The 17,573-nt window shown below is 46.3% G+C and overlaps 1 protein-coding gene across 8 annotated transcripts in view; it reads right to left on the bottom strand.

The window, feature by feature from the left end:
- LOC102371683 (protein transport protein Sec16B) overlaps positions 1 to 17,573 on the bottom strand; it is a 52,979-nt gene that overhangs the window by 19,483 nt on the left and 15,923 nt on the right. For 7 of the 8 annotated variants that reach the window (XR_003096103.1, XM_014524381.2, XM_014524380.2 and 4 more), the window contains 7 exons: positions 16,338 to 16,419; positions 15,525 to 15,642; positions 12,997 to 13,108; positions 8,642 to 8,747; positions 5,889 to 6,029; positions 2,496 to 2,609; positions 1,128 to 1,197 (listed from right to left, as the gene is read on the bottom strand). Coding sequence is in view for 7 of the 8 variants with exons in the window: in XM_014524381.2 (XP_014379867.1) it covers positions 1,128 to 1,197; positions 2,496 to 2,609; positions 5,889 to 6,029; positions 8,642 to 8,747; positions 12,997 to 13,108; positions 15,525 to 15,642; positions 16,338 to 16,419 (743 nt within the window). In the remaining variant the exon portion in view is untranslated. The remainder of the gene's footprint in view (positions 1 to 1,127; positions 1,198 to 2,495; positions 2,610 to 5,888; positions 6,030 to 8,641; positions 8,748 to 12,996; positions 13,109 to 15,524; positions 15,643 to 16,337; positions 16,420 to 17,573) is intronic. The other variant, XM_025214776.1, reaches the window with a different exon arrangement.

The following is a 17,573-nucleotide window of genomic DNA, read 5'->3' as shown; positions in this document are numbered from 1 at the left end:
TGCCTCTGGAGCTCCCCCATGCCTCTTTCATCAAGACAGCCAGAGAGAGAAGCAGTGGTAGGCAGGGAAGGGAAGTGCCACTCAGCATGGAGGGGAAAGGAAGAAGGATTCATACTTGCTTCAGGGATTTAAGAAAAAGTTCCTGGCTCCTGCTTCCAGCATGGTCAACTAAAAGAGGAGTGTGTTTGTGCCCCTGCACCCCCTTGAATCTGCCCCTGGACTAGACGATTTCTTCAGGTCCCTTCCAGCCCTGCTTTCTATGATTCAGTATTTGCTTTGGCTCTGGTTTCTGTTGTCGGATGAATGAATCTGAATGAAGTTGTCTTACCTGGGGCATCACACTTGGATATGATGTTTGATGAGAAGAGGAGTGCAATGCCACCTGCTTTCTTGTCCTATTGGCTGCCAGCCAGTCCTGTGCTCCGACACCCCCCCCATGGGCCTCACAAAACATTAGTTCAGGCTATTTAAACAGCATTAACTAGGCACGTTTATTTTTGCAGATTCCAGTCTGTGCTGGAGGGATAATGCATCACCTGCAGCAGCTGTCCCCCCAGTCCGCCCCCCCCCCACACACACACACACACACACACACTCTAGCCATGCCTTTTTATTCACTAGATTTGTTGGGCACAGAGACGGTTTGTGGAAGGAAGAGAGGCAGGTGAACAACTTGCACAGTTTCCTCTCTCCTTGCATAGGCCACCCATAGCAGCTTGTCTGTAGGATGCATGATTTTGCTCCCCTCTTCTACCCAGCAGCAGAAGGAAGGGCTGGGGAGAGAATTCAGTCCATTTCTTGAATACACTGAAAACACTTTTGCAAGAGTGAGTGTCCACTAGTCTGGAAAAGTGACACAAGGAGGCAAGGAAGCCATTTGCAGTGTATCCCTGGGAGAACCCCTTGTAAGTGGAATGTTTCCCCATGGGATTCATACTGTGTATTAATTCTATTTCTTCTGCAGAAATAATGGGAAAGGAGCAACTGAGATATCCCCCCCAGCTGAACAAGTAGGCAACAAAGTTGGGAGTCAGCCTTTTTCAACTGGTTCACAATATACATCAACATGGTCCTTGTTTGGAAAGCCTTCTCAGTATATGCACAATGCACTGGTTCATTCTTTTTACCTGATGTTGATCTGTTGACCCTGGAAAACTCTGGCTGAGTGGATGTCAAATCAGGAAAGTCTCCCTCTACCTAAAATTATTCAAAAGGTGAATGTTACATAAGAAAAGGAAAACCTGGCATGTTGGGAACTGGGAAGACAAGCATTGTCACCATGGTGATAATCATGATAATAGAGCTATCACCAAAGGAAAAGCCATGTGGACCCTGCATGTCACAGCCATGCTCTGGATGGCACTCTCTGCTGTGTTTCCACTCTTCCATTCTCCAGCTGTTTGTCAGATGCCAGTAATATAGTCCAAGTCACTCATAAAGAGGATGTAGTGACTACATTGACCATGACATTCATACACACCAATACTATTCATGCACTCCAAGATAAGAAAGTGACCAAAGAGATGCAGTGACTCGTGGGATGCTCTTTACCTATTAAGGGACATGAATAACTCCACTCAACGTAATGGGAATTATCCAGAACCCATGGAACATGAATCAGGCCCAAGACACTATCAACAGCTACTTCTATGGGAAGGCTGAAGCTGTTCAGAATACAGCTGTCCAATCTGAGTCTCTTCTCAGAATAGTGCATCTCCATTGACTTTAGGAAGGTAACAGCTGATTTACATACAACAGGGAAAGACCATCAAAGTATAACTGCTAGTTCTGTCAGAGTGGACAAGATAAAGAGACAGAGAATGGAGAAAAAAGACAATGGAGTCAAACATTAAAACTTAAGGGAATATGCTAATGGGAAACGAAGCAGCTCAGAGCAGAAAGGGAAGAGAAGTTCTCTAGAGTATATGCACAAGATAGAGGGCAGAGATCAGAAGAGACAAATACAAGTCACCTTGGTACTCTCTTGATGGCATTCAGATGCTAGCACCTGCAATATCCTTATAGAAAGATAAACTTTTTCAGTTGGGACCATCCCAAATTCTCAAGTTCCTGCAGGCAAGACCTGGAGAAGTGCTCATAATCCAGCACAATGCTCATTGCCCCATAGTACCTAGACCTGGGAGCAGCTGCACATTGTATGTTCCCTTCCACTCCCACTGAGAGCTTGAGTATAAGAGGAAAGAGTTCACAATTTGAGCCATCAGGGAGTTTGCACCATGCCAAACATGTAAATTCCCAAGAAAGAAGAGGAAGGAGGAAGTCTTCCCAAACCCAGATAAAAGAAGTCCCCTTGACACCTTCACATCTTTGCAAAGAAGCACCTAAGATCTGGTATGTAGTGGAAGAAAGCATCTACAGATACATCACACAACAGAGACTAAGCTTCCAGAATGCAGCCTGCTTTACCCATTCCAGAGGACTGCAGTAGACAGAAAACATGGTGGAAAGACCCATCTGCTTGCCACCATTCTCACCTCCCACTGCTGTCTTTGAGCTCGGAGCTGGACAAGCCAGTCAGGTTCCAGGTCTTGCTCCTGATCAGGTCTCTCCAGGAGCAATGGGTCTGAGAACTTCAGTCGCTCAGCTAGCTGCAAATTTTGGGGGGGGGGAAAGCAGAATGGAACAGGTGTCTTAATTCAGGATCCATAGAACGTAGAAAGTCCTAGCCATTAATAAGCTGCTAGACATGGGCCAGGAAAAGACTCAGGGAATGCTGTACTTCTTCATAATGATGATATAAAAATAACACTTGACATATATATGGCCGCTGTATTATTTCTATCATGTTACCATCAAGAGGCCCCAATCACAGATCAGGGCATTGCACAAACAAACAAACTTTTCAAAAGAGGATCTTAGAAGCATTTGATAAACACCACTGCTCTGAGGGAGGTAAGTGCTGTTATTCTCATTTTACCCATGGGCAAACCAAAGGCACAGATAAATTAATACAAGTCCCCAAAGCACTAGGAAAAGAACCCAAGCACCGTCCGCACAGTAAAGTTACCAAGCTCGCAACAGTGCCTCCAGGCATGCTGCAATAACCAAAAGCATCTGTGCAGCACTGCAGACAGTACTCCTTAGCCCTCCTGAAAGAGAGTTAGTTAGCCCATCCCCAGGCTCATTAGCCCACCCATCATGCTGCACAGACATGACTATACAGGTTCTGGTTTAGGGGACAGCTCACTCAGAGCAGCATAGCATGCTTGAGGGCTCAGCTACTGGGCATGGGAAATTTATCATATAGACATGGTGCCAGAGTCTCCGATTCCTAGCCCTGTGCTTCAATCCCATGATTATCCTTCCTCTTGGATGGGGACAGGCAATAATTTGAATAGATAAAACCTGGGACTCTGGAGTCATGTTTCTTCTTCTAGCCCTGGCATTGGTTCAATTCATGACCTAAATCAGCACTTCTCTCTGAACACCCATTAGGTCAGTTAGCCTGCTGGGGGTGGGGGGGGGGGGGGGGGGGAAGGAGAGGGAAAAAAAACCCACAAGATTTGCTTCTTGCCACTTTATTATTGTCTAGGTGTTTATGCATTAACTAACAGAGTGGAAACCCCAAAGAACTTACAGCCAAAAAATGTGAAGAACACAAATAGCCTACAAACAGGAACAGTTAACAGAAGGATGAGCTAGGAGAGATTACTGGCGCATGAACCAATTGAAATGCATTCAAGAAGTATGTATGTTCAGCTGCAGATCTTGCGGGAAACAGACATACGGTATGTTCATTCTAAACCAATGCCAAGGAAGAAGTTATAAGGATGATTGTTCCTAAATGGGGCAAGTGTTAACATGCTCTTTCATCCAGCATTAATGATCAATACCTGGTTGTATATTGTCCATGGCTTCAAAAGAGAGGAAATCTTAATAGAACACTAATGTGTATAATAATTTGTAACAGTCTAAAACATCAAAGACAACAGAGCAACTATAAATGCACACATTTTTTTCAGATGGAAGTGTGTTCTCCAAGGAGACGTATAATCCCCAGCAGAACAGTGGAGCTGTTGGAGAGTAAATAGGTATTTTCAACAGGGGGATCTAGGTAAACTTTGCAATATTGCATAACTCAAGGGTCAGAGCTTTTGGGACAGGTGCCTGTTTCAGGCATGAACTAACTAGGTACCCTTTTTATTTCTTTTTTCTCTGTATTCTGGTGTTGCCAGTAAATGCTTCTTCTGCTTAAATCTCAGAAAAATTAGACTGTGATTGTATTTCTGCCTGAGCTCTACTCACCAGAGCTTTTGAAGGAATTATAAATTCAGAGGCAAATGAATATTACAGCTTGTATATGGGCCAAGGGCAGTGCAAAGGCTGTGGGGGAGAGGAACTAATAGGTGCCCTGCTGTTATCTGTATCACCTGAGCCTTATCTATAAGCACAAAGGGAAGGTGATCTAATGGACAGTATACAGGGCTGGATTTTAGGAGACCTGGATTGTATTCCTGGTTCTGCAACTCTCTCATTGGGTGACCTTGGGTAAGCCATTCCAATGCTTTGTCCCTCCCTCATCTTCAAAAATGCAGATAACTTCATTTACCTCCTTTTTAAACCAGGTTTTGAAATCCCTGGACAAGCAGCACTCTCTGGGTGTGGACATGTATGTTTGGAGCCCCTTCAAAAGGGAAACATTTTAAAAGGGCAGCAGCTGGTATGTTCTAATTGTTACGTGTGAACAAGCTGAACATGATTCAAATATACCAAAACCACTCCAGCTTGAAACTTGGATGAAGCAGTATTATAGTTGGAGCAGTTTTGCTATATTTGAATCAGTCTCAGTTCATTCACACCTAACAGTTAGAACATACCAGCTGCTCCCCTTTTTCAAACCTACCTCTTTTGAAAGAGTTTCAAATGTATGCATGTCCACACCCTCTGACAGCAAGGTAGTGGTGTTTACTCTTCTGCTTTTGGAGAATGAAGGTTTTGGCTTAGTTTAACGCTCTCCCAAGCATGATCAAATGAGACATTTTTAGTTTAAAACACTCTTCTTTAAAACACTTTCATCACTAAAGTAGATGTGAAAATTGCAACATTTTATAAGTACAATAAACACACTCCAAATCCTGCAGTTATTGGAAGATTATTACTCCTTGTGGAATATTCCTTCTAATGCAAGTCCAACTAGACCTAATATTAAATAGCTAGTAGCTGTCTATGTACATGCTCATATTCAGTTACCACCCAGAATTTGCAATATCCCAAGCAAATATTATCACAAAGTGATTTACTGGAGAGGAAATGCCAAGTAACTTTTTATAGATTTTAGCTTTTAAAACCACCACCATATTTAACTTCTAAGAAACTTCAAAATGAAATGTCTTCTTTCTGCAATTTTGTGTCTCTTCCTATTTGGCAAATGCAGTTTCCATTCCCTCCCTCCTCTTTCTATAAAATTGGCTTTGATATTAAATTTGGCTTTTGCATATTTTTTTCTGCACCACTGAGAAGGCCAACACAACTCTCATTTAAGGCAGCTGCCACAGCAGAGTCCCCACAGGGAGCAAGAAGGCACAGATCATTGCATTTTGTAGGACCCATGGACACATTGGGTTTATTTTACTTGTCACACTTCAGAGAATAGATGTTTTGGGGGCTGATTTGAGAAGAGTTGAGCCCCTGAGAGCTGCATGGGCTCACATCTCTGAAAAAAATCAGGCTACAGGAAGGCAGAGTACATGTCCTACAACATAAACAAAATCAAAGCTAGGGACTACCTGAATGTCTTTTATTGTTAATGGTCTCACTGCAATTTGTGTTATCTCCCCAGTAGAGCCACAATTCCACCCATCAGCCAGTCCAGACACACACACTCCTCCATAGCTAAAGCAAACAAGGAACTGGAGTTAGAGACTCACCTGGATCACCTGTGCTAACAGCACAGGGTGCCTGGTCTGGGGCTGGTCTAGTAGAGCTGTGCCAATCCCTTCACAGTAGTATAAGGCCTGGGAAGTAAGACCATAATCCACCAGGCGTGAAGCATAAATGAGTTTATACACCTTGGGAAAGGAAGGAGAAAGATGACTGTCCAGATTGGGGAAGGAGTAGCCAAGGCCCTAGAAAAAGTGAGGTATTTTGTTCAGGGCTCGCTACAGTGCCCTAAACAATGACCAACTGAAAGGTACAAGTTTAGTGACTAGGGCCCAGGACTGGGATTCAATACACCTACTCTTCTTGGCTTTGCCAGCCACCAGCTATGTGACTTGAAGGAGATCACTTCTGCTCTCGTGCTTCTCTATCCCCGTGCCAGATGTAACCTCTCTGGGCAGAGGCTGTTTCTATAAGGCCACTGGCACAATGGGGTTCTGAGCTGAGTTGGAGTGTTTAGGTGCTGCAGCAAAAGAAAAAACTCAGGACAAGGATAGACAGTCACATGCCTCCAGTGTAATTTACTTCAGTTCTGTAAAGGGAGGTATCTTTTACTAGAATTAGGAAGGGATGAATATGCAGCTATTCTGGGTTAGCTGTACACAGTAGGCAATTATTACTGTGTCTCACCACTTGGGACAAAGGAGCAGCTAATATAGTGTTTTCCTTTTCCCTGGAAATGGTTATAGACAGAAGAAACCTAAGCCTGAGTAACTTACCCTGCTGGGTATTTACCACTGTTTCTTTCAAGCATAATTCTTTACCAGACTGGGTAAGCCTAGCCTCACTTAGAGATTTGTATCACCTGTCTGCTAATTTTTTCCACTGTTGTGGTGCCAGTTAACCAATCTAACCATGTCACTTATCCATGACTTCAGGCTCCCTCTTAGCATCATGCCTTCTCTTAACATTCAGCATTAACACATCAGAGAGAGGCACAAAATAGCGATGCTTCCCAGCTCACAGGTGCAATGGGGCTGCAGGTCACATTCCTCTCTTTTGGGGCAAGCATCCATTTCACATATCCACTGCCTGGCTGGCTCTGTTCACCACAGGCTTTTGGCTAGAAGTGCTGAGAGGCTAGTTTTGAAGTCAGTGCAGAGATGCTCTGACAGATCCGTGAGGGAAGATTCAAGCCTGGAACGTTCATTTATCTACCCGATTTGTCTACCGCCTCAGGCACCAGCAGCTGGGTGCTTATTTACAATGTTAAAAGTACATCAATTACACAGAGCTATTCTAGAAGGGGAAGCCATACAAAAACGGAAGCAAATAAATACGTATGGCACAGTGCCCTGAAACTTGCTGAACTCATGCTCTGATGAGCTGTGAAGGGGAGTGAATTAGAAAGGCCCTCAATTGAGAAAGCCTTGCTGAGCCCAGGGATGGCCTGACTCCCCCCTCACTCTGCATCTGTGCAGAGTGTGGCTGTGACTGTTCTGCTTTGCACTTGCTCCACACAGGTAGAAATGGCGAGATGAGCTAAAAGGCAATGGAGCAGCCAGCCCTCCAGGTGGATTTCAAGGGCAACATCTAACAGCACTTGCAAGAAGGCAGAGGCCTAGAGGACTGATGGGTTTTGTGTTAGAGGGCAATAGTGGCAACATCCTGGATTGCTGTGGAAAAGAGAAAGACCCTGCAGGTCACCACTGCTCCTTGCTGAGAATCCAGGTGCAGCTAGAAAGTATGCAGGACCCTCAGGCTATGAATCACCGAGACAAAAAGCAGTAACACACGATCTGCTGGCAGTGATGGCACTGCCCGCACCCCTTGCTTTCCCTTGTCAGAGGGTGTAGAGAAGGACTGGAAGTGAAGTGCACTGACAGTGCTGTGTGGTAATGCCAAGTAAGAAGAGCAGGGCAAGATCATGAGGCAAAGCTCTGGTTTAAGGCTTGGAATAGCAGAAGTGCTGGAGACAAGGTGGGAGGTTTGCTGACAGCAACAACACTCAGCAATGACACCAATCCTTGGCATTTCCAGAGTTCCTCCCAACTACAGGGGGTTTTACACAATCTCACAGTGGCACAGATTAATATTAGCACACCCATGCAGATGCAAAGAATGAGATGCAGAGCATGGCAAGTGCCAGACCCAGTCTAGAACCCAGGAATCCCAGCCCCTTGTTCTAAAAGACTAGATAACATTACCATGACAAAGCAATGCATCAGTGCCTAGGACTGAGGTACACTGGCAAAGTTAGGGATAGGACTGACAGAGCAGCAGCACAGAAGGGATGGCACTGGAATGCATTTGCAGTTCTTGGTGGGCAAGCCTACACAGTGCCTTCCTGTACTTCACCAGTATATGCATGCCCCACACCTTCATATGCTCCCAGACTCTCTGCCCAGACTGATAAGGGAAGAAAATCTCCCTCACCCACAAATCTATCACAGAAACTGAGACTTTGTCTTGAGTAATGTACATTGAGCAAGGAGGCACACAGCCATGCCCTTCCCAGTCAAGGAAAGGTGAGGCTGAGGATCAGTTTACATGGGAAAAAGAGAAAAAAAAAAAAGGCAGAAGTAGTATTTTGTAAATAACCCTGGATGAAGCAACTCATGCAGGAGAGCACAGCCCTGTGGGGACAATTTGAATGCAAAGCTTAATTTTATACCAGCACTTAGAGACTGTGGTAATGAGCGTATTAGAAATGCATTAGATTGTGATTTATAGAGAAGTTATATTGCATCACACAGAGCTCTGCGCATCTAACGTGTTAGTTCTGCCTGAGGCTTTCTGTTACCTGGAAAGTGAAGATGAAAGATTTGGGATGTCCCAGCAACTGACAGTACTCAAAGATTTCAGTCCTCTGGATAGACTCCGTCGTGGCAAACTGTACAAATGTCTGACTGAAAAGAGAAGGAAAGGGGTGAGGGCAGGGATGAAAAACAAAACTCTGTCTGCTTGAGAAACCCAGATACTAGGTGCCTCTTCTGCCACCTTCCCTGCCAACCTTCAGACTGTGAAACTAACATTCAGGTCTAAACCCTGGAAAATTCCAAAGTTTCCTTACAAAGCAGGTAAAACAGTCTACATCAGGGGTGGGCAAAGTACGGCCTGTGGGCTGCATCTGGCCCACCAGGGCATTCTATATGGACCCTAAAAAATTTAGAAAATTGATATTTGACAGGAACCAGGGGCAGATGACAGGAGACGGGAACAGTAGGACCCAGGGGAAGCCCTGGCAGGCTCCTGCCACAACAGGGCCCACCAGCCAGTCCCCCATCCCCCACCCCAGCCGGAAGCGCCTGCCTAGTAGGGGCTTTTGGCCTGAGACCATGGGGCTGTTTGTGGCTGCACCAGCGCAGACAATTCAGGCAAGAAGTGGGGTGGAGGGAGGCAGGGGCAGACCATAGGGATCGTCCCAATCCTTGGGGCTGGGCCAGCTCCTGCTGAGCCCCACAGTCCAGCCATGCATCTGGGAGCCAGCAGGAAGGTGGCAGGGGCAGGGGGAAGTAGAAGCAAGCAGGAGCATGGGGCCTTTGCCGGTGTCCTGGGGCCAGCGCTGGCAGGGCCCAGAGCAGGGCGGTAGGGGCTCGGGGTGTGGGCTGACAGGGGTCTCTGGAGCCAGGCTGGGCTGTACCAGCAGGGAGAGGCCCTGCTGGCCAGGACCCCATGCTCCTGCTGCCCTGCTCTGGGCCCTGCTGGCGCTGGCCCTGGGACACCAACACAGGCCCTGCACTCCTGCCTGGTGGCCACGGGCTTCTGCACACCTGTTCACTGCCAGTGCCCCCGCCCCAGCCCCACAGTATGGGCAGGGAACAGCGCACAGCCCTGACCCCACGCATACTTGTGGGGAATGAGCTGGTGCTCAGCGCGGGAGAAAAAAAGTGGACGCTCCCTTTCTCCGTGGCCAGCGCTCCATGCTGCAGCTGCTTGGAGCCCATGTGGGGCTGCCTGTGCCTGGTCTCCGTTGCCACCATGATGCGGCAGGGACAGGAGACGGGCGCTTTTTCCCCCGCAGCGAGCACCAGTTCATTCTTCACAGGTGAGCACGGGGTCAGGGCTGTGCGCTGCTCACCGCCTGTACTGCGGGGCTAGGGCAGGGCACTGGGAGTGAACAGGTGTGCGGGAGCCAGCAACAGCCGGGTGGGAGCACGGGGCCCGCATCAGTGTCCTGAGGCCAGCGCCAGCAGGGCTCAGAGCAGGGCAGCAGGAGCGCAGGGTCCCAGCCAGCAGGGCCTCGATGGAGCCGGGACAGCTCCCCGCCGGTGCAGCCCAGCCTGGCTCCACAGACCCCTGCCAGCCACACCCTGCACTCCTACTGCCCCGCCGGCGCTGGCCCTGGGACACTGGTGCAGGCCCTGCGCTCCTGTTCACTTCTGTTCCCCCCTGCCGCTTTCCCCACTTTCCTGCCTGGCCACTTTGTACTACATACCTCCCATACCTACATCCATACCCACACACACACACACACACACCCCCACAAACTCCCATATGCAATCACTTCTGCAGTGGACTTCACACTGCAGCAAAACACTTCAGCCACTTTAACAAGGATTTACTACCACTGTCTGTGCTTGGGCTAAGCATGTGACATGGTATTTATTAATAGGGAAAGTCCGAGATTTCTGTAATGCCAAAAACGAGCAAACGGTATGAACAGGACAAAGCAAATTAGACTCTGGGCAAACATACTTTTTAATCACTTTAAGAGGGGGGAAGCAGCCACTTCAGAGCACACACTAGCTGTTACAAGTGTCTGCCTGCTTCTGTAATGATGTGTTGGCTAAACTGCTGTAATTTTAACCCTGAATAAAACAGGGTTAAAACTGGAACGGTTTTCCTATGCTGGTATGGGTGCAGAAGCATACAGATGTAACAGTGCCATTGGAAGAGCTTACCTTAGCATAATTTGATATCAGTACAAGTATTAGATCTCCCTATACCCTTAGACTCTTAAAATCCTACCCTCATTAGTAATCTGGAGAACTAATGGCATGCAAGAAATTGTTTCTCAGGTCAGTTTTCTAGCTGGGCTTTCTGCAGGAACCCACAGGTGTTAGGCACCACCCCTTTCAGTACCTAATACCTTTAGGTTTTATTAAAACCCCAGTCTAAGTTATAAAGTCCCTTTAAAATAAGCTACAACATTACCATTGTGGGGCTCTCCTATAGGCTGTGGGCCTGATCTGCCACTGGTTGGCCCCACCCCATGTGCAGTTACTTACACCTATGCACCATGAATGGAAAACACTCCAATCCTGATGATCACTCACCCATTCTACCAGTATAAATGATAACACAGGATTCAGGGCAGCTGTGAATCAGACCCAGCAACATGAGACAGCTGACAAGGAACCCTCATTTGGAGACTGGGAACAAAGAGCCTCTCCAAATTAACTAGATTATCATGCTTTCCCAGGGACACGATGAAACTGCACCTGAATTACTTGAATCCCTAGCCTGGACTTCAACACCTCACTGGTCCCCCTGGAATGGAGTGGAGCCACAGTGACATCCAGTGGACAATTGGGTTATCACAGGTGCAGCCTCTCCACTGACTTGCTTGGCATAGGCAGCCTGCAGTTTCTAGTTACTGATATCAGAAGCATGGGGAAAGATACTTATGACTGGTGTTAGAGGTAAGACAGGGGGTGACTGTGAATGTTCCCATGGAACTGTATTAGAAGATCTTCCCACTTTACCAAAAGTAATGCTGCCCAGATATAATTAACCCTCTGACTGCTGGACATTGCAGCTGCTTGGGTGTTGTGCTGTTTGTATGAATTCTCATTCTTCTGACTAGAATAAAGGGATCAATAAGCCTATCCAGAAGACAATGCTGGTGCTAGTGTGCTTGGCATGACCCCCATCGGTACTGTATGAGACCAAGGGGTGGCCCTTCTTTCAGTCTCTCTTCAGTGACGTGCTGTGCAGCCTTGGGGACATCCTTATACCTTTCTATGTCCAAAGCTGTAGATATACATAACTTTCAACTGCCTTAAGCGAGGAAGAGAATTGCTACTATGGAGTACAATGAAACAAGGTTAAAGTTATAACAGTTTGGGTGTATTTATATCACCCTATGAAGATGCATACGTAACAGTTACAGCTTATACCCTTATAATTCAATACTGGTATAATTGGTATTTCTGTCTACGCCATTCCTGTAGAATGGGTATTAAATAGGCCTCCCTCAAAGACCCTTCATAACTAGGATTAAGCCTCCATATTTACAGTCAGGTAGCACAATACAACAGGTTAAATATCCAGCATCAGCACTTTATATGACCTATAGCCTGCTATAACATCTGCATATGATGCCATTACTCCTACTATGTCTTTTATCACTAACATTAGTCTATACTGGTGAAGGAAGGCTCTAGAGCAGTGATTTTCAGTCTGTGGTCCATGGACCCCTAGGGGTCTGCAGACTATGTCTAAGGGGTCCACAAAAGATGCCTATGATAAATCAAAAGCACATGAATACCCACACTTACCATTCAAAGGGGTCTGTACCTCCATTCAAAAATTTTTAGGGGTCTGAGAATGAAAAAAGGTTGAAAACCACTGCTTTAGGGGGATTAAGCAGGGAACTCTGGACTCATTGGTTCTATCACCAGCTATACCACTGATTTACTGGATGGCCTTGGGCAAATCATTTCAATTGTCTCTGTCTTACACTCTGAACAGATGACATACTTACACCAGTGCAATTACACTAATGTAAAAACATAGTAGGCAAATGATGCAAACCCCAAAATGGGATAACTTTGCCCTGAAAGAATCAGGGGCAAGTGGTACACTTTACACCACTTTAAGGTTTGTCTGTTCATATCCAGTTCCAGGGAAGCATTTGCTAAAGGCAAATGGGCCATTACTCACTCCCTCATCATATACAGTACAGTGACAAGGTGCAGTAATACCTGCTTGTTGCATGCAGCTGCCCTGGGAAAACTGCACCATTTGTCTGTTCCTGATCCTGGTGCCTTTTCACCACTACAATTACACTGGGGTATGTGCTTGTTTGGCCATGCCCTTGCACAGCTAACAGAAAGAAGGGATTCTACTACTTTAGGAGCCTTGGGTGAGAAGAACTTTCAGAACAACAGCTGTCTATATTGGCAGGATGCTGTCTGCTTCAACTTTACTTACCGGTGACTGCTGCCCAGCAGGGCCATGTGGTCTGTTTTAACCCCATAATGACCAAAAGGGACATCAGCCATCAGATAGCAGAAGTGAGCAGCTTCTATTAGCCCTTTCCCAGCTGGACAGAGAGGAAAAGACATAAAAGCTAAACAGACCAAAAACTAGGAGTGCAATAAACATTACTGTGAATACTTTTACACCTGCATGTGAGAAAACAGCTGAATTAACTTGCCCCTTCTGCCCATTGAGCACTTCAGTCCCTTCCCCAACATCCCCCTTCACTGCTGCTGTTCTTCCAAGTAATAAGTGTTGTTTTCAATTAGAGGAACCTGACTGGGTAACAAGTACATGCGCCATCAGCTCCCAACTTAGGTATGGTGCCAGTAAGCGTACAACTCCAATTTCAGTCTATCAGAAGATGGTAGTTGTAGCAAAATGTGTTGTCACCATTTAATTGGCTCTAGGAATGAGCAGAGTAAATTGTTATTCTCAGTCAGTCACATCTGCCATTTGGTGCTCTGAGATAGTTTGGAGTTTCTACAAGGGAAGTGAATATCAATTTCAAAGCCTGCAATAATGCCATATACCTGCAGGATTTTGCAGTCTATCGTTGCCTACAGATGAGCCAAGAGGCTGCTCCAATGTGCTATAATTACAGCGTGTCAGAGCAGACTCAATTAATCGAGTCTGCTGGAGCATGATAATTACTGCACTCCAGCTAGTGTCAGCATCTTGTATATCAGTGTCCCCATGCTTCAAAATGGCGGTGCTTCAAAATGGCTCATTTGATGAGCTTTAGTTCAAGCACCTCTGCCACCATTTTGAAGTGCAGGAACACCAAAACATGAGACACTCCCAGTGCTTTAATTAGAGTGGCTTTCAGAGCTACTCTAATTAAAAACACACCCTGCCCCACCCCCCCAAACACACTCACAGGGAACATGTAAAAACAGCCTATGTCAGTGATTCCTAACCCACAGCTCACATGCAGCACATTGACCATGGCCACAGATAATTATAACGTTTAAACTGAGACTGATGGAAAAACAAAGCATAATATTGCCTGCAACATGTTACTCGCTCAGTGTCGTCTCCCATGGATTAGCAAAGGTTGGAGACCAATGGTATGTACTGTCTGTGACTGTGTACATGAAAGACAGCAATACCTTCTTCCATTTCTGCCTCACTATGAGGAGTGAAACACTGCGGTTAGAAATGTACATATGTCCATGCCCATATAAAAGCATATACCAGTGAACTTCTGCACACACAAGTGCATGCATACACATGTGCACACACAGACACGAGTTCCCTGTTGCAGTGGAACATGTAGATCACTTTGTCAAAGGAAACCAGACCCACAAGTTCACAGGCTGGGGTTTGTAAACTGACAGAGGTTTTTAGGCACAAACACATGATTACATGCACTACAAAAATCACACGAAAAAGAAGAAAGTGAGCAAGGCTCACAAATATGTACACATCTGTTCACAGCAACTTACAGAGCCCCATATGCTTCTGAGATGTCACAAAGCAGTTTAAGAGAAGCTGAACAGTAATTTAATAATATAGCTGTGGTGTCCAGCTGAAGAGGGGAACAAGCATTCAGTCTGGCAGTAAAGTAGCATGAGCTGTCCTGACACCATTGTGCAAGGAATTCAAGAGAGAAGACAGAAGCACTAGCCCCACCCCAGCCTGGTCCATTCAAGCACTGGAGAGATTAATGGGATGGTACCTGATGGCTCAGCTGTGACCAGGAGGCTGGGAGCAATGTGAATAGGCACCAGTGCCCCCTCCCCAGCTCCCATTTCTTCCTGATGTATTCCTGGTTCATATGAAATGCAAAAGCACCCTCCCTGCTTACAAGAGCACTCAGCAAATATCCCACACCATCACAATTTCAAGAAACAAGCATCCCAGAGCTCTAATCCCCTACCACACCACTCCCAAACACAGGCAGGAGCCAGGTAAGAAAACTGAGTTGGTATCCAGTCACTCCCCAAGTCCCCAGTCCAGACAAGCATACCTGTGAGTGCTCAGGTCACACTGCAGGCACAGCAATGACTGCCCCATTATCACAGCTTTAAAAATGTTGGCCTGTTTTTTCTGGGTGGTCTCTCAATTTTAGTGGTCATCTTGTGGCAGCAAAGGTTATTGCAACTGAAACTGTAAATAAGCTCTACCTTTGTCTTCCCTTTTCCTAAGTGTCCCAGCTATACACCAACAGTGACCTCAATAGCTGACCTAGAGAGCCCATTTTAGCTAGGGGCAAAGTGATATTTAGCCCACCACCTGGACGGCTAGGCCTAGCTGCTGTGGTGGTGGAGGTGATGTGTGTCTCTTTACAGTTGAGATGAACTGAGACTAAACAGTTTTCACTCAGGGCCCCAGGCAGGTTTTGTACTTTAGCCATTCAAGCCCTTACTCTCCTGCTTCCTGGAACAGAATACACTAAATCTGCGAGCACAGTAAGGCACCTTATCAGATGCTGCATGTGGACTTCTGATCTGGAGACAGTATCTGCCTCTGCTCACCTAAAGTGTCTCCCATTGTGACAATGGCTCGATGGTTCAGCTCAGCCTCTCCAACATGGTTGGACAATATCACAGCTAGATGGGGTCTCCAGTCTCCCCATTTGCTATCTCCACAGCACTGGGAAGGAAAAGAAAGAAGGAAAAGGAAGATAAACACATAGTTCGCCATCTTGACATAGCCTCTACCCGACTTCAGCTGAAAGCTATTAAACCTCACAGAGAGAAGGACCATTTACTCTAAAGAAATGGGGATGTAAAGAGGGAGAAAGAAGAAATCCACAAGAAATGAATGCTACACCTCCTCCTGCTGCTCACTGGAGGTTCACCAGTGCTGCCCAATGGCTGTGCCTCTTGAAAGCAGCCAGCTTAATCTTAAACTTAATCTTAAACCAGCTTAATCTAGATACTCATGCAGAGTAGATACTCATGCAGAGTAGCAAAAAACATTCATCCAGCTTCATCCCCCTGAGCATCTGCTCCAGTCATCAGGTGCCTCACCCCATGCTTTCCCTCCATGCCACCATCAGCCAGCAACTCCTACCATCCATGCATTTCTAAAGATCAACTTCACGTTTCCCCAGGTCAGCTTCATACCTTCCCCCTCCTCATAGCACCAGTGAACACTGGCACACAATCCCGCATAGAGATAGTGGTTATTATACTTCACCCAACCCAAATGTATCAAATTCCTATAAAAGAAAAATGCTGTTCTGGTGCTGTCATCCTATAGAAAAATCAGCAAGCCCAGTATTCCTATTCCAAACCTATGCTAGGCACTGTAGGAGGAAGTAGAAGGCCACATGTGATAAGTACCAGAGCTGCTTGGGGTATTCTTCCTGACATGAGCTGGAAGAGAGTCTGCAGGGGATCATTGACAGCCAATGTGCTGGTGAACCTGTAAACAGAGAGAGGAGAAGGAGGGCTATTATGCTCATGGCTCTCCAAGGCCTCATTCATCTCCAAAACAAGGAAGAAATGGCAACCCACCTCCCAAAAAAATGCTCCAGAAAATGTTAAATAAAAGCTGTTGATGAGAATATGACACAAAAAGGAAAGAATAAATCCCAGAAGGCTGGTGATCTCTATGTTATTTGCAGGCCAGACAGCTGCAAAGGAGAACCCCTCAATTCTGGGAAACATCTCCCTGGAAAGGGTTCAGGTTGTTTGAGGTACAGACAAAGTTAGAGATTACACAGGGATGTCACACAATTGTAAATAGAAAGGGAAGGGAACTGCCTAGGCCAGACTCTGAATGGAGGATTTTCATTCAGTTTAAAGGAAGATGTGAAGCAGAATAGCTATTCTTAATTAATTCCCTATGTGAGCACTTACAAAATAGATTAGGCAAATCCAGATTGAAGATTCATTTATTCTGGAATTAAAGCATCCACATTGCAAGTTAACTGGAAAAAGTTCATCAGAATAGTTCTTCTAAAAAAACCTCCCCTTGCAGACAAGCCTTGTAATGTTTTCTATATTACAATATGGTAAATTGTACAAAGGTGAGATTCTTTGAAATAGTTAAAGTTGGGGCATTAGGGCTGTAGCCCTAGCCTAAAGGCTTAACTTTCTGGTGAAGAAGGGGCAAAGTTAAGTAAGCTGCCCTATTAAATCTCAAAGAATTGTGGAACATTGGAACAACAGACATGCCTGCAAGTGCAAGGCGAATACTGGATCCTTTCAAACACCGCATATTCACCCTTTCCTCACTCAGCCAGCTTCTAACTCATGTAAGGATTTTCACATGGACCCCCTCTGCCCTCTGTGAGAGGGGGCCCTCCTCAGGGCCGGGCTCCGTGGCCCACCCACCTATCACCCTGACAGGGGGCCTACTCAGGGCCGAGCTCTTCGTGGCCCTCCCACCTGTCCTTGGGCAGCCGCCCGCTTATCTCGCCCGCCATGCCTTTGATCATAATTGATTCGTATATCGATGTCAATTAAGTGGGAGGCTGCCCATTGTAGTGCCCCGATACCAGGGGGCGCTCTGCGGCTCCGACCTCCCCTAATACCGCAGCCCAAGCCTCACAGATGGCATCTTGGTGTTCCTAT

This window comes from Alligator sinensis, unplaced genomic scaffold (genome assembly GCF_000455745.1).
Source record: "Alligator sinensis unplaced genomic scaffold, ASM45574v1 scaffold293_3, whole genome shotgun sequence".
In the NCBI taxonomy this organism is placed as follows: Eukaryota; Metazoa; Chordata; order Crocodylia; family Alligatoridae; genus Alligator; species Alligator sinensis.
This window is presented reverse-complemented; position numbering and strand designations above follow the sequence as displayed.